Source organism: Epinephelus lanceolatus, chromosome 16 (assembly GCF_041903045.1).
Source record: "Epinephelus lanceolatus isolate andai-2023 chromosome 16, ASM4190304v1, whole genome shotgun sequence".
In the NCBI taxonomy this organism is placed as follows: Eukaryota; Metazoa; Chordata; class Actinopteri; order Perciformes; family Serranidae; genus Epinephelus; species Epinephelus lanceolatus.
Genome location: NC_135749.1, coordinates 19,660,137 through 19,683,818, shown reverse-complemented (window position 1 = coordinate 19,683,818; position 23,682 = coordinate 19,660,137). Strand labels below are relative to the sequence as shown.

General features: G+C 41.9%; 1 protein-coding gene across 1 annotated transcript in view; it reads right to left on the bottom strand.

Moving 5' to 3' along the window:
• Positions 1-22,646, bottom strand: part of pard6gb (par-6 family cell polarity regulator gamma b) — a 44,933-nt gene extending 22,287 nt beyond the window's left edge. The window contains exons 1-2 of the mRNA XM_033636269.2: positions 22,266-22,646; positions 15,351-15,573 (exon numbers count right to left, since the gene is read on the bottom strand). Of these exons, the coding sequence (XP_033492160.2) occupies positions 15,351-15,573; positions 22,266-22,337 (295 nt within the window). The 5' untranslated portion in view covers positions 22,338-22,646. The remainder of the gene's footprint in view (positions 1-15,350; positions 15,574-22,265) is intronic.
• Between the last annotated feature and the right edge of the window lie 1,036 nt (positions 22,647-23,682).

The window sequence follows — 23,682 nt, the reverse complement described above, 5'->3', positions numbered from 1 at the left end:
TGTCCAGATCTCATAAGTTCACTCACATCATGCCAGTCCTGGCATCCTTGCACTGGCTCCCTGTTAATTTCAGGATCCAGCACAAGATTCTAACCATCACTTACAGAGCCCTCCATGGTCAAGCACCTGCATACTTGACGGATCTGGTGTCCTTTCACTGTCCTGTCAGGTCACTGCGGTCCGCTGAAGGCCACCTACTTACTGTCCCTCACACAAGATTAAAGACGAAAGGTGATAGAGCCTTTAAGGCTGTTGCACCAAAATGGTGGAATGCACTACCTCATGAGCTGAGAGCGGCCTCTTCCGTGGACATTTTTAAAAAGCAGTTAAAAACACATTTGTTTAGGCTTGCATTCCATTAATTGTCCATTGTATCATCTCTGTATTTCGCTGCACTTTACTTTTTATTTGTTTTTGTGTATTTTGCATTGTTTCTGTTATTGTATTTTTTGTATTTTATCTTGTGAAGCACTTTGTGAGTCCTCTCTGTGAGAAGTGCTATATAAATAAATTTACATTTACTTACTTACACCCATTTGCAGGTACTGGGCTAGCGGGCCATCTGCTATGTGCTGAACAGTGTCGGACAAACACATATTTGTAATGTGAAACTGCTTTATTCAGTGTTTTAAGCTGTTTGAATCACCTGGTTTGTTGGTTTGTTTTGGAGAGGAAGAGACCTTTGTGGATAATATGGCTCCAAGTAAAAAACTTCCGACTGGGAGGAGTTTCAGCCAGTTGCAATCTGTAATCCTCACCACTAGATGCCACTAAATCCCCCTAAATCTTGCACACTGTTCACTTAAAGTAAAACAGATCCAAAACTTACAAGAAGATTTCAAACTATCCCAGGCTAGACAGTGAGTCCTTGCACAACAGATCAAACCAGATAGGAGAGAAGACCAATTTGATAATACAGCACATGCGTCACTGACTACACACTCTTTTCAAGCCAACCCCCATGCTTTGATAATGTGAGATAAACTCGGATTTCCTCAAAGGACACAAATCCTTTGCTCAAGCTTGCACTTGTGTTCATCCCATTTGTACGTGTGAATTTGTGTGTGTGCTCCAGTGCTACACACAGAGCATGCCTGGCCTTGTCCTCCAGTAGAGCTGTAATTAAGGAGGAACTGCAGTGAGCAGCCTCGCAGCGAGCCGTCTCTGCACAAAACCAGCAACTCCTCCCTCAAAAACCCACTAACATCCACCCAGCGTCCATATCCCCCGCTCCCTCTAACCCCAAATCTTCACCCTCTTCCCTCACTTTGCTCATGGCTCGGTTCTAAACTTGGCCTGGGAATTTTCCACTGCGTACTCTTACTCGACCACTCTCTGTATCGTCTCTGTCCTGTTTGAGAGGAAATCCATCCTTACGTTGTTATACATCATTTACCTGTGATTTATAATGCATTAAAGGAGGCATTTCCTGTTTAAATGTGTTAGCTGAACCCTCAGACTGTCATGTGAAGAAGCTGATGACATCTTGTAGTTCCCAGAATTAGGTTCAACCACTCCAACAGAATATCAGCAGACAATGATGCTGATATTTTCTAAGATTCATTTCTCTATACAACATCAGACTGGGAAGATAGATACCACTCTCATATCTGTGTGCTTAACATAAAGCTAGGGCCAAGAGACAGTTAGCTTAGCTTAGCATGAAGCCTTTAAATGCTGTGGAAAACTAGCCTTGCTCTGTTCGCACATAACAAAATCCACCTATCAGCACCTATAAAGCTCACTAATTAACATGCTATATCTTGTGTTTATGCGTACAAAAAACAAATCAAGCTAGCTAGCTAGCTAGCTCTTCCCTAGCTGCAAATTCTTGCTAAGCTCGGCTAACCGGCAGTCTTAAGTAGTCTTAAGGTTCATTTATACTCCCTTTACGTATGAAAATAGATACGTTCATCTGAAATGCTGTACACCTCACTTCCCATATGCTTCATTGCATCTTTTATGTTGGCATCAGGCCCCCAGGAGAGCCGCTTAGCCTTGCAGACAATTTTCCCAGTGGCCACTCACGGTACTGCAGTGAAAAAACACCCCTGCGGCCCAAAAAGCATTTCCCCCATAGACCACCATTATAAAAGAGACATCTGTAGAACTGTCGACAGGACACCTCAAATGTGAGCGAGGTCAATTATGACTCTTTCTATTTCTATCAAAATTTTTGATCTATTCACTATGTGAATGTACAGTTCCTTTTGCTATGTTACTGTTTTTTTTTTTTCAGTTTTGCAATTTTTAAAATGTTTGGAAAATGGGACAAATATGGATGAAATGAATGCAAAGTACAGACGGGGCTCTGTCTGTGTCCATATACATTATTCAACAATGAGCATAAATGAACCCTTTTTAAAAAATAATAATTTTTAAAGTTATCTGTTTTACAATTAAATAGTAATGATAGGCATCTATTGAAAAATTCCATATAACAGCTCCAAATAAAGTAAAATCCTTCTGCATAGATAAGCAGATGCATTAGAATAACCTGTTTATTCTATCAAGTTGAAATAAAGGAATTCCTCAAACAAACCCTGCCCCTTATGCTTGTGACAACATACAAACAACAATACAAACAAAGAACAAAAAAACGATTCACAGTTGGAAATTCAGTCACACATGTCACAGGATCTCATTCCACTTTCAAGCCATACACTGAGGAACGAAATAAGGCACGAAGTATTTCAAGCTTGTTTTTCTCTCTTTGAAGGTTCATGCTGCGAAGGAGTGGCCTGGTGGTGACGGTGGCTTAGGAAGTTGTTTGTTTGTCCCTGAAGGACCGGCTATATTCATCACATCCAGCATGCAATTTCCAAAAGCCTTGCGTCTCTCTGAGCTTATTTAGATGCAGGATGAGGTCAATTTCAACTGAGCCACTGAGTTTTTAAGAACCAGAGTAGTCATAACAGAAAGTCTGTCGAGGTGTGATAGTGTTCCTGAATTGAGTGCAGCTGTGTGTATACTTCATTTTTACCAATATGCAGAGCTGCAAATAAACCGCATCCTTCAGGAAATTTGCACGTCAAACATTTGAGCGGTTTTGTTAGTAGTATCAATTTTCTATGTACTCAAATTTTTTTTCTCTGAACAATTTGTGACCACGCAAAACCGTAAAGGGAACATTGTGGACTCTAAAAAATGTAAAAATAACCCTATAAAATGTTCATCAAACGTGACAAACACATGACAGGAGGCTCCGACACAGACACTCCTGTCCCACAATGTCTGGAAACTTCATTGTGGGGGAGCGGGGACGCAGTTCAAAGCGAGGTCGTAAACCAAAATGAAAGCAGGGACTTAGGAAACACAAACACCAATATAGTTCTGCCAAACATAACAGCCCTTACAAGTTTAATTAAAACACAGGACCTCCCCCTCCCACGCCACAACAACAGAGAGCAGGGCCGAAGATGTGCCTCAGATGGGATTTGTGATGCATATGAACATGTGCATGTGGTAGTAAGAAAGCAATCCTGTGTGCATCTTCTGCTTTAAAGCAAAAGACTTATGTGGTGCAAATAAAATGACTCAGTTCACAAACACATTAAACAAGCGCAAATTAGATGTAATGGGGCCAAGTGTGTGTGTGTGTGTGTGTGTGCGTGCACATGCTTGCATCTGGCTACATGTTTAGCATGGGTGTGGATTTGTGTTTGTTCCTTATTGTGCCAGCTGACATGGTTTACAGCAACATCCAAGCTGGTCTCCAGTCAGAGGCACAAAGGGAGGCAGCTCCCCGTCGGACATGGCTGCTGCTTCTCTGTCCTGCTCCTGGCAGGCACCAGGCGTCTCCATCACACTTTAACTATGGCTGGCATTGTCTGAAGACATGCAGAGAAAAGGCCACACACAGGTTTTATTGAGAGGCCCACACACACACCACCTAGAAGGTTTTACGGCACTGAAACTTTCCCAGTATGGAGACAGGGATTTATTTGATATGGCGCAGAGATGCACTGTGACACACGCACGTGCACACAGCAACCCGGGAAAAAAAATTCCGACACTGACGAGGCCTTGAACACCTCACTTGCCTGAGATGTTTTCAAAGGCAGTGGATTTTCCCTTGCTGCTGCCCTCTGAATGTGACCCAGATGTGTCATCAAAGTATCTGTGTGAAGCTTACACAAAGCTCTAATAAAAGGCTTTTTGTCTCATGCGGTACATGACATTTGCCTGTACCACCTCTGCCTGCACGGGCTTCCCCTCTTATCCAGAAAATTCCTGATTTCTGTTGGCTCAGGTTGCAACAGGAGGATAACAGCCAGACCGCAGGATGGAGGTGGACTCAACCTGCCCAGTCCTCCCTCCTTCCTTCCTACTCCCTGCCTGTCTGTCTTTCTTACTGTCAGGCTGACTCCCCACTGTCTGCCGTGGTTTTCTCCCCCTTTGCCCTCGACAATTGAGTCATGCCTGAGCTCTAATGTGAAAAGAATGAGGATCGGTCCAAGCAGCTACCTAAAACAGCATTCTTGAATGTGGACCAAGATGATCAGACGGAGGAGTTGCACTGTTCTGCTGGCATCCTATCTGACAGGAACTGCACACTTTCACCACTCTGCTCAGAAAGAGGGAGAGCATAGCAGGGTGGAGATGTAACAAATAAAACAAAAAGCCCAAGAAAAAAAAAAAAGATGAGCTCTATCTGACAGCTGCTGTCTTCTTCTGCTTCAAGGAGCAGTAGGCAGGGAGTAGGGCCTGTTGTTTCATAGTGATCCCTTTCACTCAGCCAGCTTCATCGTCGCACAGCCTGAGGCTGCTCGCTGGTACCGAGCACAAAGACTGGAGGTAGTGGCAGCCTCAACATAACAGACCGCACTCAGACTCACTCTTAATGACTTTGATGTTGTGCAAAGAGAGCACACTGAGGCAATGCAGCAAGGCAGGGCCTTTACATGGCCAAAATAGTTCTGCTGGAATGAGGAAAAGGATGCTTTCTGCCCATCGTGGTATTTGATTACGTGGCTGGCATGCAGGTTTATAATCCACTGAAATACGCACAGAGGACAAAACAGAAAAAGCTGCACGTTGGCATGAATAAATTCCGAACCATGTATACTAAACAAGAGAGCTATTCTGTTCCAGTGTCAGAGGACTAAATCAGCTTTGGGAGGTCTGACTGGGATAAAGAGCAAACACTAATTACTGAGGTGGCTCTTCCTCTTGTATACATGGATCAAATGCTGTGGGGTCAAAGCTTTAACCTACAGCTACCATGACTGAGCACTGGCATGTTGACACATCTACCGCACAATCCCATCTAGTGAACAGGGCATGTGGACAAGAGTACACAACACACACATACACACACATGCACCACGTGTTCTCAGAAGCCCCTTGGCGATGGTGTGAGAGTGGCCAGATGTGCTGACAATGTCCCTGCACTCGGCCACTACAACAGCACACAGACTGAGAGCAACTCAACAGAGACTGTGGCTCTTAATGTATAACAGCTGCTTTATGGATGTATAAGGAGGCATTTTACATCACATTTATGTAATTTATAAGAAGAAGAATGTAATAAGAATTACAGATATACTTATCTGATACACTGGATAAGTACTGGCGCCAATACTGACCTTATCAGGCACATCAGGTGTCAGGCTGTGATGCAACCAATCCAGTTTCTGTGCAGTGCCATTATAAAATTCAGTGATTCTGCGATAGGTCACATTCACTCAGCCACAGCCGATCGTCCACTCACTTTTTAGCGCTTTATCCAGTATTTTTCTGTTTGATTTGATGAGGAAGAGACCTCTGCTGATAATTCAGCTCACGGTGAAAACCTTGTGAACAATGAACTTTAAAGGAATCCTACCCAGGAGTTCACTCTTGGCACATGGGAGAACTTTCACCTGGTTGCAATCTGCGATCGTCATGGCGAGACACCACTAAATCCTACACACAGCTCCTTTAAAACAAAGAGCGTCTGAAAATAAAGGTTTAAGAATTCAAGCTTCAAAAGTTCAAAACCAGGATTGAAGAAATTAGATGTCTGCTTGCAATCATATTCTTTTATAAGAGGAAATAAGAGAAACCAGACACAAACACAAGCCCATTAAACATCCTCTCCATTTCAACATTTGGATTGTAAACCATTTCAGGCATTAGACTTTGACCATGACAGCAGAGTGTCTGTTTCACAGACTAGTTATTCTGCCTTATGTTATCTCTTTGATCATTAGGAACCACATTCCATGCAAAACCCTGGAAAAAAAGTGTGTTGAGTGTGGCTGATGATTGACCAGAGCTCCAGCGTGACTCCATAGTTAGAAAGCTCAGGTCAGGTCTGGTTTAGGTCAAGATTTTACCCATCATCCATATCTCTATATTAGAAATGGGCATTTTAAGTAGTTTCCATATTCAAGTACTCCAGTGACGAGTGACTAGTACACTAAAACATATTTTAATTTTTTTGCTCAAGCTGCATTCAACTCTTCCACAACAGTTCTCGGTGTAAATGACACCTTTATTTTCTCAGCCTGCCGAGCTTTGTTCTGTTAACAACACATTTCTGATCTCACTAAGGCACAAAGAAAAAAAGAGAGACAGCCAAGTGTGGGAAGTCGGCAAAGTGCAGACAGTCGGGGCAGCCGTAGAAATACAATAACGCCAGCATTTATTTGATCTCCAAGCAACTGTGCGATCCAAGCTGTTGCGAAACAGCTCTGGTCTGGATGTCAGCTTTTACTGCCGTAGCTGCTGTTTTACTCTGGCGTTTTTTTCTATTTGTGCTGTGGTGCCACATCTCTCTTTAGTTTGGCAGATATTAATACCCGGCCCTCTAGTTTTCACAGGTGTGGAGAGCGGTCGGTTTGCCGGGGCTGAAAACCCTCTGTACTCAGCATGTTAGATATGAAGCCACACAGACGCGACCTTGGCCTACCTCGTCTGCTCTATTTATTTAAACTTTTAGCCCTTTGACAAACAGGGGTCTCTTCTCTTTGTTGAAAGTTTAGTCTGTGTGCAGGCCACTGGCACTGTCTACAAAAACATCTCTGTTTCCCCCCCCAAATTGAACTTTTACAAGCAGGCCTGTGTTTTGCTTGGATCAGGATAGTTTTCTTGTCAACCATCAGTGTAATTACAGGTAAAATACAAATTGACTTTAAAGGGGCAGTGTTTAAGATTTAGGAGGTATTTAGTAGCATCTAGCATCTAGGTTGGGATGTCGTCAGTATTCATCATGCAGGAGGTTTTTACTGGGAGCTGAATCATCTGCAGAGGTCTCCTCCTCTCCAAAACAAACAGACTAGACGATTAAAACGGGTAAAAACGCTGAATAAAGAAGTTAAAGGTTACAAATCAGTGAGTAATTTTACATGCACATAATATTTTGGGTTTTGCCCTACTGAGCTGTTTACATGGCTAATTCCAATAATACTCCCATTTAGATTCAGCCATGCTCCCTATAAACATCTCATTCTAAGGTACCGAAAACACAACAATTCTTATTTTCAGGTGATTATAGACTAAAAAAAATACATGCTTTCATAATCCATTTCGGCCAATATATCCCCCTAAATCCTACACACTGGACCTTTAATACCCATGTCCTTACTTGAACCCTGCTTGTGCTCCACTGTGCACAGAATCATAAAAGACTATTATCAAGATTACTACAGTCATTACAGTACAGTAGTGTGGGAAATTAGTAGCTACACACCAACGCCTGCTAAGATTGTGTCAGACCGTGCCAGCTCTAAAAGCCTTTTAGCGCATTAACAGCCTTCATTCACGGCCGCACTCCAGAAATAGATTTGTGGGAACAGATTAGATATATTCTAATGTTTTCACCACTAACAGGGATCGTTTACAGTATGTCTTTAATCTTTTATCAGTAAAAGTTGCTGGTGAAATGTGGAAATTCTAAAGTCAGTGGCTGGTTTCCTGTCCGAGTTATCTTGCCTAAATAACTATGTAGGCAGTGTTCCCTCTCTCTTATCTATATCCTAATTTGCATCATTTTGCACAAGAGGCAGAGTATGAATGAACAGTTAGTACTCTTCCAATAGGTTCCCTCGATAAACACTATAAACCTTTGACAAAACGTCAGACTACCTATCTGAATAACTTCAACATGTGCCTCTGATCACAATGTCCAGGAACCAAATGCACTAAACAGGAAGCTAAAAGCTGAGTCAATATAAGGGTGCATGGGTTAGAATATCCTGTCATTTCTCTCTGGATGAACACGTAGAAACTCACACAGCAATTAAAAGTGCAGAAATGTACATGTGACCCCGCTCTCACATCAATCATCAGTTGACCACACATGACTAAACCACTACAATCACACACACCCACACATTCAACCAGACGAGGAGTCCACCTCCACATACAGACCTGGTTCGCTCACTCCCCTTTGCTCGCAGATCTTTTGATGCGTCCCATTTCTTCTCATCACTTACTCGCCCCCTCCCCCCTCCTGATTGTGCCTTCATGAGAGATGTAGAAGTGTCCTGGTGCAAAACTCCCCCCTTTGAGGTGACTACCCTCCCCCTCTGTCTACAAACTGATATTTTTCACCACAGGTTTTGACACCGTCGGCTCCTAAGATCACCTTGTGTAAAGCTTGAAATTAAAACAGTAGAGGCTGCGGATGTAATGCAGCATTAAACTGGACTAATCTTTATTTTACTACTAATGGGAGCACTGGGACAAATCCAAGTCGAAGATAAGTTTTCGCGCCATCTATTATTTGTGTTAATCATTACATTACAAACAGACTGGCTCCCTGGGATTTAAGTTATTATGTAAACAGCTTAATATAAAGGCTCCTTTCTGCTGCGTGTTCAACCAGCTAAGAGGCATTTACTATTTTTAAACATTTTATCAATTTGCATCTAATGGAGTGCACCACGCTGATTTGATACAGATCCAAACTGAGCTCAATACACCTACTAATAGCTTTGCATTGCTGACAAAGTAAGACTTGCTGAGTAGCTGCCAATAAGAGTCCTTTAGAGGATTATCTCATAAGAGGATATCACTCAATTACTCACAGTACCAATGGACATTTCTAATTTATCTAAACTGGGAAACTTTTAAGTCAGTGGAAGATGTGAGAAAGAATCTCCATCTACAACTGTGTACAGACACAGCTAGGAGTAATAGCAAGACAAAGCAACAGATTTCTTAAAAATAAAAGTGAGTTACTCCAAAATGTAGAGAGGCATTGTGGCCGTTTCAATCTCAAGTTTTTACTTTAAGACTACAACAATACCTCTGTCCTTTTTTCGAGCAACTCTACCCATGTTTTATTTTTTTAACTTAATTTATTGGATTTCTACTGGGTTTCAAATAAGATTGTAAATCATTATAAAACAGAAGATCAAAGAAAAGACACAGAACACTTTACAAGAATGTAAATACAAACTGAATTGGTCACCTGTGAGAACTAAGAAATCATGTAGTAACAGGGCAACTGTAAAAGTTAACATCTAAGGCCTTGTTTACACGGATACCGATACAAATAAAAATGGATTTTTATTTATCCCGTATAAAAAAAATTCTGGGTTTACAGATCAATTGTGAAAACGATATCCCTGTTTACATGAAAACACAAAAACGGCAGCTTTTTGCTGCAATTAGCATGCCAGGCCAGTAGGTGGCGATACGCCATATGTCAAACACCATAGAATAACATCCTGCGCATGCACAGTGATTTGTTTCCCTCTCTGCGCTAGTGATAAAAACAATGATAAACTACATTTTAACCTTATGTTGCATAGTTAGCTGCTATGCACTTACTAATATTGGGCACAGCAGACGTCTTTGTGCGCCGAATGTAGCGGTGATCTTGATGCAGCAGTGCTAAGTTCATTTGTAAGCTCGTAAGTAGTCCCAAAAGTGCTAACAAAACGTAAACAACCCGGCATATATCTGCCATTGTTGTTGAGGTTCCCGGGCACCTAATGGGCATGCGCGAACTGGGTTGCAACGTCATCGTTTTCCAAAATCTCCATCTATCCTGTTTACACGTCTCCATAAAAACAGATATTTTTAAAAACCTTCACTTTTGAAAATCTCTGTTTTCGTGTAGAAAAACGCCAGTTATGTGTAAAAGACAGGTGCAAATGCAAAGATAAATACCCATTTTCAGAAATATATACCGAACCGTATAAACAGGCCCTAAATGTGTGTTTTACTTGGCAACAATAAAACACGAAATGAATCATTTTACTAGATTAGTTAGGGACTAAGAGTTTGTTCGTCTGGGATGATAGTGAAATTCAGTTTATTAGCATATGCAAAAAATGGTACCCATGTCGTCTTGAAACTAGCGAAGGATCTTCTCAGTGTACACCTAATTGTGTGGAAGATATCTTTAATCTGAGAGTGATGGGTCGGTGGAGCAGGCGATTTGCACTTGGCAAGAATCAGAGGTCTTGACAAAGGAGTTGCAAAAGCTACAAAGTTGTGCATATAATTTGATATTGCAGATGACTCCAAATAAGGCAGTAACTGCAGATAATTTGACTTAGACAACTAACTAAATATTTCCAACCAAAAGTTATGCAGACAGAGGCACGTCCAAAGTATGTGGATAGAAGTCCCTTGTGTTTTAAGTATCAGTGCACTTCCTGGTTGAAAAGGGTGTTATTCTTTAATTTCCTGTTGCTCTGACTGAAGACAAGCACTGTGCAATCGTCTACACCCACAGGATATTGTATGTTGTTGGGAATTAACCACAAAGTGCAAGCCTCTGTTCTGCAGGTGAAGTCATCATTAAACAAGCTGCCATCATCCCCCACAGGGAGTAACAGGTATCATCGGCTGGATTATTGCTGTGTCGCCACACAACTGCCGCACGTGCTCCAGTGATCTCACCAACAATGGCAGTCTAAGCCCAGAAGGGGGGTGTCAGGTAGATGAAAGAGACGTGTTATAATACCTATTGTTATGTGGACAAATGTACACACACACAGCCAGTCACAGAAACGTGCTGCTTGTCTGATCCTACTGAGAAAATGAAATACAAAGGATGTAAGGTTAGTAAATTTTCTTTCTTCCTTTCCAGCTTTCTCTGATTCAAATTTGAAGACCCCTCCTCTCCTAGTTTTCCTTTTAAATCCCCCCTTTTCCCCTCCCATCTCTCAGTGTGTTTCATCTTTAACTCTTATAAATGCCTTTTTGTACAATGTATCCATGAACTTGGGGGGTTTCACATCCTGTTCTATGTGACATCTTTGAAAAAAGGCAAGTTTTAATCATTGTAACAACTTTTCAAATTTACTGTGAGGTGACTTTTTTGCTTTTCAGTGCAAATAGAAAGAGACATATAAACTTTATGGGCTGAGCTGTCAGGGGAGCGGCCCAATTAAAAGTTTTTTTTCCCCCTTCACGCTCATATGCATGTCAAAGAACAGTCCAGTTTAAGTTACTACACAAAATGTCACTTCTGTGGCTGAGGGGTGAGTCACAGTGTCTGTATATGTGTGTGTGAAGTCTTTTCTTTCATCTGGGGTGGTCTGCTGACCGAGACAGTGAAGACACACGGTGACACCACTAATGACCTGTACTAACAGGCTGGCACTGACTGATACAGTCATTATCACACACACACACACACACACACACACACTTTCTCGTGCACGTAACATACTGGGTGCGGGTCAGCTCTTCTGAGACATGAGGTACTCACAGTAAAACACACACCTCTTTGTCTGGCGACGAACAATAGACTGCAGTGAGGCTTGAGATGCTCAGACTGCCTCAGCATCAGTCACAACAGTGCACATTCCCGTAAACCACATCACCATGTCAGCAGTGTGTTTACACCACAACAAAAACAACAATACTACAACCAGTAATGACTTTAGTTGTTCTTTTATCTCAGACATGTTAGCATGTCACATACCTTGACATGTTTCGGTGGAAACTTTTTGACAGGATGGTCACGCCTCCCTAATATCGGCTGATTGACAGATCAGCAGATAAAGACGCGTCACAACCACCACCAAGTGACACTTCTGAGGAAGGCAGAAGTTTCCACCGAAACATGTCAAGGTATGTAACATCCCAACATGTCTGAGATAAAGGAACAACTAAAGTCATTATCAGAAACTAAAGACATAATGAACACCATTGAACTACTACAACCAGTGGTGTGGTGGCAGCTGGATGGATAGAGGGTATACTCTACTATTATTCCTATGTATCCTATCTATTATACAGTATATTCCAAAGGCTTTTTGGTTGACATGTGGGTACACGGTAAACGGCCAGAAAAAAAGGTGGGCATACTCCATATACCTGTGTATACCTTCCACCACACCGCTGACTACAACACTACATAGATCCCATTGTAGAAGTGTCAGTTCCTCTGGTGCTTTGAGGCATTTTTGTATTCCAGAAAGTATTATAAAGGGAACACAGGACATAAAAGGGATGTGACACAGGTAAAGAGCCATCTCATGGAACAGGGACAACCACGCTGAATGTATAAGACGGATATGGGTGACATCTCACAGAAAAAAGGCAGGGGCAGAATCCTTGCATGTACGGGTGTGAACCACCAAAACACAAACTATGGGGCTCAGGAATCTATTATGACATTATTTTAAATCACTTAAAGGAACTAACAAGAGCGCAAACAGCGCAACAATGACAAAAGTACTGACAGAACTAATGGACTTAACCTGGGAGGAAGTGGTGGGTGGATGTTACGCTTTCGCTGCTATGCCCTCCTGATATCAGCCGTGACCGCCATATGAGCGCAGTGCAGAGGTGATTAGCTAGCCAAATACACACACACACACTTGCATGCAATAATGTGCTTGCATGGACGGGCCGTCTACTACCATAACAATGAACAGAGAAGCTGAGATTACAACACACACAGAGGTAGCGTGACTTCATTCTCTGCTCAGGACGCCATTACTCTACTGTATCTTTACATAGCAAATGGTTGTTTATTGCTATATTAATGCTCTGAATATTGCACACAGCACATATCTAATCGGCAAGGCCATCAAGTACTTAGACAATTGATCACAAGACAAGATGCATCACAGTCTTGCCGCCTTATCGCCCCTGCTAGACAATTCTCTTGTGGAAACTTTGCATGCTACGTTAAGTACCTTAAGAGTGCAAAGATAAGGTTACCATATAATAAATGTTACATATTCCCTTATAAACAAAAAGAAGAGAAATAAGAGAAAGGTAACTTATAGGCATGCTGTCTTTGCACTGAGAGATGCCAACTAAAGACACATATTAATTTGTGCGTCAAAAGTTCCCAGACAATGAAAAAAAGTTACCCAACAATAAAAACCTAGTTAATTCCACATTTTAATTTCTACATTTGATATCTTTGGCTGATGTCACATCAGTCATTGTACAGAGTTCATTCAGCTGCAGCCGTCTGAGCTCTCAAGACAGTGAATCACACAATGAAAACGTCAGGTGGGGCCTCTTGAAGATCCAAACCTTGTTTCTTACTGGAAATATGCAACAAGATAACTCACCGCGCGGTAGCCAGCTTTTGTATTTGAACCACTGGACGACAATTAAAACAATACCCTGGAGCGTACATGTTCATTACACAACCGAGCGAGGCGCATTCCAGGGAGGATTGAGGGTATGAATAGATGTGAATGGTGATAGATTCATTTGTATGCTCGCTGGCTGGCTGGCAGGCAGTCAAGGCCCACTCCAGACTTGGGATCTATGAGAGCGAGATTGAGAGGGAAAGAGAGAGAGACGAGGACTGGTTCCCATTCAGGGTACCGTGCTGTTGTCTTTGAACAAATACACACTCATATGCACACACACACACACAAACACAAATGGAGGGAGCTCAGTAAGGAGTCTCTCTTTTCATGCAGATCTTTTGTCTCTTAGTAATGTCTGGTATGCCGGGATACAGGCTTTGCTCAATGACCTGATTTCTATGGGGCTGCCAAGGCACCGGCCCGTGTGCATGTGTGTGTGTGTTTTCATCTGCCTGCGAGCCCTTCCTCTGGATAAGACACAGGACTTAGCCAGGCAGACAGACAGAGACTGAGATGATCCAGCCAATAAGAGGGCAGGAAACACAAAAACACACACACAGACACACACACACAGAAAGCCTTGCATGAAGTAAACAAAAAGGCCTTGAGTTCTCAGAGAGGGAAGAGAGGCATAATTGGATGAGGAAATATTATGTGGGGAAACTCGATTCGAGTCAGCACGATAATTGCAGCCCAAGATGCAGTTATTGCAAGAGATCATTGTTTTATAAGTTTACCAGCTGAAAACTAATATCCATCCAATGTTCATTTAAACTAACAACCAGCTCCAAGAGACAATGTTTATAATTACAATGTTGGAGAAAAAGACCCAGTGAGCTTGATTCCTCCTTCCAGAAGTATTTCACTGCTGGGAAGATGGTCATCTCATAAAACTAGGCTGTCAATGCAGCAGAAAGACGCAAATACTTTTGAAATTGGTGCTACGTGACCAGAGAAAACCATAAACAAGGAATGTGGCATTCGGTGTTGCTCAAGAGGGTGAAAACCTACAACTACCAGAATGCACAGCACTGCACCGGACTAATAAATGCTCCTGCTGATGGGTGACGTAATGTGAGCTTGGCTGTTGGACACAATAGTGGCCAAGTGGTGACAAATGATCTTGTATTACTACTTAACGGTAAGCTAAAACATGTAAATAGCAGGTAAATAACCAAGCTTAAAGATACGTACAACAACATCTAAGGAAATATCTTGTATATGTGCAATATTTCACGACTACGAGCAATACTTTATTGTACTTGTACTGTCTGCGTGTCTGAATTGCTGTATGTGTCCACTGAAGACACCTGATTTCGTTGTACGGCTGTGCAGTGACCATAAATGCACTGATTGATTGACAGTAACAGAATCGTGGTTTGTATTTGATCATCACTGCCTTGTTTTATGATTTGATGATTTGTTTCTGACAACATTTTAGGCGAGAAAAAGGCAATACAGTAACAGAATCTTGGCTTATATTTGATCAGCACTGCCTAGTTTTACTGTTTCATTACAGTTTGGTCTGAGTTTGAGAGAGAAAGGAGCGGGTCAGTGTCTTGACCCACTTCTATAATCTTTGTGTCTGCAGTGGCGGGCAATACGAAAATGCCACATTATGCAAGATGCAAAATGCATCATCTGGCAGAGTTTTGCTGAGAAGGGAGCAGGGAGATCTGGGTACTGGTTCAATGAAGAGACGTTTACCACAGTTCGTGTACACATACTATCCACATTGTTGTAATGCAATGCTGGTTGGATATCAGTTAAGTATCCCTTTAATTATTAAAAGAAAGAGCCACAAGGAAGTCATACTGTCTTAAGGACTGTCAGACAACATACCTTGTCTCTGTATGAAGATCCTGAGCAGTGGATGAGCCGTTGAAACCGCCTTGCAGAAGTTGTCGTCATTGTTGATTGGCAGCAAATCACCGTGGACGTCAGCATAGCCTATCATCACCTCCATATTGGCAATGCGGTGAATGTGCAGGATGAGCTTGTAAAACTCCTCGAACTTGCCGGGCTTGACCCGGTCCACTGAGAACCGGCGAAATTCTGCCCCATACTGCAGAGAGGGGAAGATCAAAAGAGAGGGTCATTAAAAAGGACAGTTGCCAAACAGAAAGAGGAAGCCGGGATGTCCGACCTCTTGCTCTTATCTAAACTATCTGACTGGCACACATTAAACTAACAGGGTGGAAGTCCGCTGAGCTCTGTCACAGCTGCGGTCATGACCTTATGTACAAAATGGAACAGGGGAAGCTGTTTCCAAGCACTAACTGAATTAGCTGTAATCCTTTTCAAAACTGGTTTCAAAGCAGCCAAAGCATACACATACATTTACATATTACACTCACACAAGCAAATAGGAAGAGTTTGATATTTGCAGACAAATACAGCCAGTGTTATTGACAGTATAGCAAATTGGCAACATTTAACAACATGCACCTAAATAAATGAATTCAAAATAAGAGCCTTTGCATATGAAAGACTGTTAAATCAGTGTTTTATGACTGAAGTGGGCCACCTCGTCTAAAACACCTCTACTAACATCAGAAAAAATGTACATGCTTTTATGTAATGAGACAATAAACTCCAGGGGAAAAGAGAGGGGTGCGTTTGAAACAGTAGATACCATATATTATTGAATGTTATCGCACTGAAATGATCAAACCCAGATTGTGACATGAGTAATTTTGCGGGGTTGTGATGCTCAAATGAATGCAGCCCCTGATTTACAGATGTGTCTTTCACAATGTAAATCTATGGGAAAAAAGTCTTTTTGGGCCTAGTGTAGGGATGTTCCTACCAACTAATGTCACTCGTATTTAAATGAAAGTTCAAACTTAAACCAGTAGTCAGTCTTCAAGTAAGACAACAGTAAAAATTGAGCACAATTTAATCTATAAGTTTGAACACTGTCTGAAATATATTGTGTCTATTATACTTTTTAAAATTTTATTTATCTTATTTATTTATTTATAAGGACAATGCACATTAATCAACACTTCTGTAAATGTGCCAGTGTTAGCCAGCTGGCTAATTTTCAACTGCAGTCCTTTGGCAAGATGTTTTGAAACCAATGAAAGGATAAAGATTCACAGGACAATTCACTGGACAAAGACAGTATAAAGACTTAGCACTACAGCAGTTAGAAATCGTCAACATAGAAAAGAAGCCATGCGAAGCAGCAAACAACAGCAGAGCACCAGTACAACACAATAACACAACAACAACAAACAGCATGTTAGCACAAACAGACATGCAAGCAACACAAAGCCCCAACACCAAATTAGCATTACATTCAGACACACAAAGCAGCCCTTGGAAATAATTAATCACATTTTTCAATGACCAAATCGTATTTTAAATGGCGCTGAAATGTGTGACACTTTCCCCTAAAACACGACAACAACTCAATAAATAAAAGTTAACACATAACATTTATTGAAAGCAATATTCTTGGGGGAAATAAATCTTTAGGAAAACTCCCTGAGTACTAGAATGGCATTTTTGTTGGTTTAACCAGCTAGTATTTTGGGTGCAGCCGACTGACAGTAGCAACGTTTAATCAACTAGTCAACAAACTGCCCAGTGGCATTACATGACGAACCCCAAAGTTGTATTACGACAGTTTGCCCATAATGTGAGCTTGGCTTCAAAGCCTGGTGCTGTTCCTGGGGGCTTGGTGTGTTTAGACCCTCATCCACACACTTAACTGATAACAAAATGAGATGCATCAGGATGTAGATGGCTAACCACCTCAGCTTAACAATTTCCTGTTGGAAACCTTGCAGCTCCGTGTCACACTGCATGCCAAGATGCAAAACAAATGCCAGTTGCACATCACATGTAATTTTGACAAAGAAAACAGCAGGAAAAAAGGAACAATAGAACAATACAGGTGGATGAGTCAGCTGTCTCAGTATATATAAATGACAGTGGCTGGCAGCTCCGCCTCCCACCTACCGTTAACGCTCAAGAGCACAGACTTGAACAATTGTGCTACAGCTTTCCCGGCTAGGTCGCCGAACCACCAATGAGAGCATGGCTGAGGGTCACTGCGGGGTCATCATGTAACTCATAGACAAGAATGGACTTGAGGAGCAGAGATACAACCGAGGCACAAAAGCTCCATAAACCACAACAACACACAATTGCAGCAGCCCTGGAGTCTGAATCACAGTGGTGATTTGTAGACGAAGGTGCAGTTTGTAACTGTAATCATCAGCTCACAGTGGAGGGAAGCTGACAGCAGAGGAGAGGAGATGATGATCATGGAGAAGGAGAAGGAGGAGGAGGAGGAGGAGGAGGAGGAGGAGGAGGAGGAGGGAGGGAGGGAAAGGAAAACTGCTGACAGAGAAGCAGAAAAGAGTAGCAGTGTTGACTGGGAGGAGAAGAAGAAGAGCGGGGGATACATTAACCAGCTCTGTAATTAGAAGATGACATATGAATTTAAGAGGAGGCGTGTTAGGGGACGAGGGGGATGCCAGGCGGCTGTGTAGTTTGCTGCCAGATTCACTGAAGGCAACAAAGGCACATGTGAACTCCAATTTTCAAAGCGTAACTTGGATTCCAGCTTATAAAACTCAACCTACATTAAAAAAATGGCACAAGAAGTTGACTAACGGGTTTGACAGTCCTCAGTAGGCGTCCTTCACATTTAGAAAAGTGAAACCTACACATGGCTGAACTGTAATTAACACTGTAAGACTTAAACATGTCACACTTGACTTACCTAACAATTACACTTCTGCGTATCAGTAAAATCGTTCATTGCATTGAACCTGAATGTTCTTTTGGCACTGCGTTCTGTGTTCAGTCTGAACAATCTGTTTTCACAAGCAGAACGCAGGGCCCTGTGGTATGAACAAGTCTGAACACAGGACGATTAATCACGGGCCTTGAAGCTAAACCTAAGAATACATCACTACAAACGTGACATCACCTGTCCTCCCAGCCTATCAGGGCGAGGTGATGTCAACAGGTTGAAACACGTCTGGAAACACTGAACTCTGAAACACTGGAGAAAAGGGAACATAGATGACTTCTGTCTAGAGCAAGGGGATGTGGAGAAAATCAAATATTATATTTCTGACCAAACACCTTGACGATATTGTATTAATAATATTGGATTAATAAATAATCAGTGTTGTCGATATAGACCTAATGACTAAGTTGGAAAAAGAAAACAATACAACAGCTAGAACAGTCTGGTAAGTTCAGAAAAAATACATCATTTTAGTGTAACACAGCCTTTAAAACCAGGGAAAGACAACACTTACTGTATCACAATACCCAAAATCTGAGTCTCATATCACAATATTGATCTGATATCAATATACTGCCCAGCCCTACTTCCGTCTTTTGGATCTGCCCTTACGCAATATTCCGCAAGTCGGGGACAACTCACCTGAGAAATACCAACATGATCTTGGCATTAAACAGATGAATAAATATGTAACATGATCTACAGCTTATTGTGGAATATATCAGGCCAGTGTTGTAGTCAAGACCACCTAAACTGAGATCAAGTTCCAGAGTGTATCGAGACTTAGGATGCATTCACACTGGCGCTATTTGGTCCGCTTTAACAAACCCTGGTCCGCTTCCACGGATAGTTCGGTTTGTTTGGAGTGGTGTGAACGCTCATTTGAACTCTGGTGCGGACCAAACAAGCGAACCCTGGTCCGCTTGAAAACTGGGGGTCTCGGTTTACTTGCAAGTGAATCCTGGTGCGGTTCGCTTACAGGGGGAAATGCAAATGGACTATCCAGCGAACCAAAGAGAGGAAGTGAACCAAAGAGAGGAAGTGATGTAGAGCGCAGTGCATTTTGGGTAGGAAAAAAAAAAAACAAAGCCAACAGCGCAAACTGGTAGAAGCAGTTTTTAAATTGTTTAGCGAGAGGATGGCGGCACGCGGATTTAATTGGTCGCCGGATCAGTGTCACATCAAGGTGAAAATAAACTGCGACAGCAATATATTAAGATCCATAACTGAAGGGGATGGATTCCCGTTTTCAGTCCTGGCCAATCGATGAGCCGGGTTTTCTTCTTCCTCGTGCTTTTTTTCTTTCTGGTCAGTGGTCATTTCAGGCATTACTGCCCCCAAACGACCAGCTGCGTGACACTGTCCAGGCGGTTTGGTTCGCTTTATAAAGTGTAGTGTGAAAGTGAACCGAACCAAATGAGGGTGTGAAATTTTTCGGCATTCCCCGCCCAATTGAGCCGAGTCCCCCGGACTATCCTGGTGTGAATGCACCCTAAGACAAGACTTTAAGGGGTTGTGACCAAGTCAAAACCAGACCAGTGCGAGTCCCGCACTAAATGACACACATGCAATAAAATGTGGAGCATGCAAATCATAGGCACTCCTAGAATTGATCTAAAAAGATCCACAGTTTCATATAAACCCCCACAGATAGCACCCACTGTATAAATGTGTGTATGCATAAGTGTACCATGAGAAATAAATAATCAAAAGGTGTCGCAGAGGCAAATTTTCCTTTGTTTTCTATGAGAAAGTGAACTTGTCCATCTTTATTCAACACTCCTTCTTTGCACAGAATCAAGGCTGAGTAAAAATGCAAGGCCGAGACCTTCAAAAAGCGGGCTTGGGATTGATCTTGAGTGCTACAGGTACAGATCAGGCTTCAAGCAAATATCCTGATTACTTTTTATCTAAAATAAAAAGTATTTGACAATCTGGTTGAGTCAAGGTAAATGCAAAGGGAGTGAGGGGAAAAAAAAATCCCACCCCACCCCCAACATCCCTCCGCACTCTCTCTGTCCTTGATAAGAGATTAAGTGAGTGAAACCAGCTCCTGGCTGAGGCTCCACGACAGGCAGCCAGACACCTCCAGTGTTATCCCTGATAAGCTTATCACTGGAACAATTTCCCCTGAGAAAACCAAACGCTAACCAGTGGGAACCAGGCAGCACATCACATGCACCACACTGCACTGTACAGACGACAAACACACCAACACGACACCTTGGCACACTAGTGGATGTGGATGCTCAACTTAAACTATCATTTGGGGAAGTGTTTTTGGGACTTAAACATATCTCTCCGGCATAACCTGATCATGTTTGGCTGTATGGAAGCTCTTACTTGGTTTTACGTGAAGATTCTCAGTCGTTCGGGTCATACGATATCTGTAAATGCTAAGTCAAAGTTTGTGCAAGTTTCTATCTTGGTTTTTTTTACACCATCCATGGACACATTTTGAACATTTCAAGTACCATTTATGGGTAGTGGCTTGAGATGAACCCTTTGTTATTTATGTCTTTTCAGCTTGCAACACATCATATGCTGTGTGTTCAGGAAATTCCCCCTTGCTGCTTTTATACATTCAGAACGAGACTCCACAGTAGTGGCGCTACATGATAAGGAATTTTTACAAGCATTCAAATGCTCTGAGTTATCATTCAGGTTTGGCCAGATGACACTTGACTAAATGTTCTAGATTTTTGAATAACAAAACCAGAGGAACAAAGTGACGTGATAAGAGTCCGGATCCAAAAAGGGAAACATGTGACGCTGTATGACAGTGAGTCAGCTGTGATGATGACGCTGTTAAACCTGTCTGTTCTGGCCCCAGCAGCTCCTGGGTTTCTTTTTTTTTTGTCAGTTCCACCCACAAACAATCTAAAAGCAACCACTCCTGTTTCTGTGAAACCCACCCTGCTTCACAACAACACACAACTCCTCAGTGATGGTGTACGAGCATCCTGGGATAGATTCTCACCCACCATCAGAGTATGTGTTCTCCCTAAGAAAAGACCTGAATGAGTCACCTCTTGTCCATCTCAATCTGACATGTCAAGTGTGTGATTCAGGAGCCAGTCCTTCGTATGTGCGTGTACACACTCATGTGCAAACACACAGGTATGACTGCCACTCAAGATTGTCGTCACTTCACTGGAATCCGGAGAAAAATGTTGGTTACAAGAAGTCCTTGAAAGGCTGTGGCAAAATTATAAATAGCTGACTGTTTGTTCCACTTTGTGGTCAGGATTGGACACAGTGCCGTGTGTTTATCTGGGAGGATTTTCACTCTGCCCACATGCTCTGTAAACAGATGTCAAGTTTTTGAGTTTATAGGTTGTAGCAGATCTTATCAGATATGTCAAAGCTCTAATGTTTTAATGTATCTGATGCTTTTTTAAATAAGGAAAACGTAATGCATGTGAAGCATGCTCACATGCTGTATAAACTGGTGGTCTGCATTACATAAGCACCAAAATGAGCAGATAACTGTGGTCATTTACTTGCTGGTTAACTTAATTTATGCAGCTATTACACTGTCAGCCTCTCACCAACTTCTCAAAACAATGAGTAGGCTGAAACTATGTGGCAGCAAACCCGCAGTGAAAGCTTCTAATGTGGCAAAAACATCCGACCCAACAGATAACACCTCCTTATTGTAACAAATAGGGATTGTTAATGTCAAACCAGTTTTTCCCATCAGCTCTGTGACAGAGAGGGAAAGAGCCAAATCAGCACAATGTGCATGGTCGGAAGTAAGAAGACAATAATCAGTGCAAATTACAGAAACATCCACATTCTGGTGCGTCCTGCTCCTGGTTCATGAAGTAGACATGAGATTTGTGAATGAAAGGATGAATTAGTGTTAGTTGCACACAGTTTGTCCGAGCAGCTCCAGCTCCGTTACGGGACGACCATGTGAACTCATTATTTTCTGCTCAAATCCCCATTTGGAGCCCTACAAATAACAAAGCCTCCACACTCACCTTGCTTTTCACTTCCACAGCGTTACAATCCGCATTCCGCAGCGGCTGCGACTTATTAAAGCTCCGATTCATTTTTATATGGTTGCAGTTTAAAGAAAGAAAAAAAGAGTTGAGCCGCCTTTGCCCGCAGAAAGAGGGGCTCTGGTCCCGGGGTTTGTGCTGTTAGATCCTCCTGCTTCGGGTCTGGTCGAGAAGTTTGAGTCTTCTTTGATTTTATTTCACCTCCCGCAGTTTTCTTTAGGTGCGCTCCGTCAGACACAAGAGACGAGTTTACCGGAGAATAGGAGGTGAGCAAGTCGCCGCGTTGACTCGGGAGTGTGAGTTAAGTTTTGAAATGACATCAGCCCTCCCAAAAAAAAAAAAAAAAAAAAAAAAAAAAGGGATCCTATGAGGCCTTCATGTACGGCTCGTAATCCCCAGTATCCTCAACCAAGACCTCCCTCGTAGTAGCCCTATCGCATGCAACTTGACTTGATTTCTTTAAAAAACAAGAAAATTAGTAACAATAAAAAACAAAAAACGGGAAGGAAAAGACTTTGAAAAAGTGCTTAAAAAATATTTTTAAAAATCCAGAGCATAATTTCAAAAAGTAATAATAAGTAAAAAATATAGGCTAGTTTTCCCCTAGTTTTTTTCCCTAAATTTTTTAAAAATAATTTTCTGAATCTATTTATTTCTTTTTGCAATTTGTGGGACATTTCTTACCAGGTTGCTCATTGCCTTTTCCCCCATGTTTGTGAAAGAAATTGCAAAAAATTTGCTCAGGATTCAAATGAAATACTTGCGAAAGGCATCTGAAACCAGCACAAGAAAAGTGTTGATGCACCAGGTTTCAAAGGGTTAATACAACATTAACATATATTAAGACACTGATTAAAAATAAAATAACAATCTTGCTTGGTTATATAAATGCAACCATTTATATGGCACATTTGGGATTACAAAACACTATTATTTCTGGTCTTGCATGTACAAAACAAAACATGTGGGGAAGAAAAAACACAAATAAATTCCAAAAAAAATTAAAAAACAACATCCCAAATGAACTGCTCTCACAAACAAACAAACACCTGCCAAACATTTATTTTTCTCCCAGGCTTCCTCCAGATATCTGGCTTATTTGCAGCCTATGGTCATATTGGAACAGATAAAAATGACATGAATGATTTATATAAATGAAAGAGGGGAGAACAAGTTTGGTTGTCACGTTCATCAGATCTTGCTCCGCGGGGGTCACCTACAGGGTCATTTCAGATGTAAGAAACTTGACACTGAGGTCAGAAGACTTTTAATCTTTTGGGGGTTTTTTTATGTGAAAATGTAGATATACAGCTCCTCTGTGTTTTCATCAGGGCCGGTTGTCACTTGTTTTTGTATTTTTCTTTCGTAGTCATATATGGCTCAAAAATGCACTCAG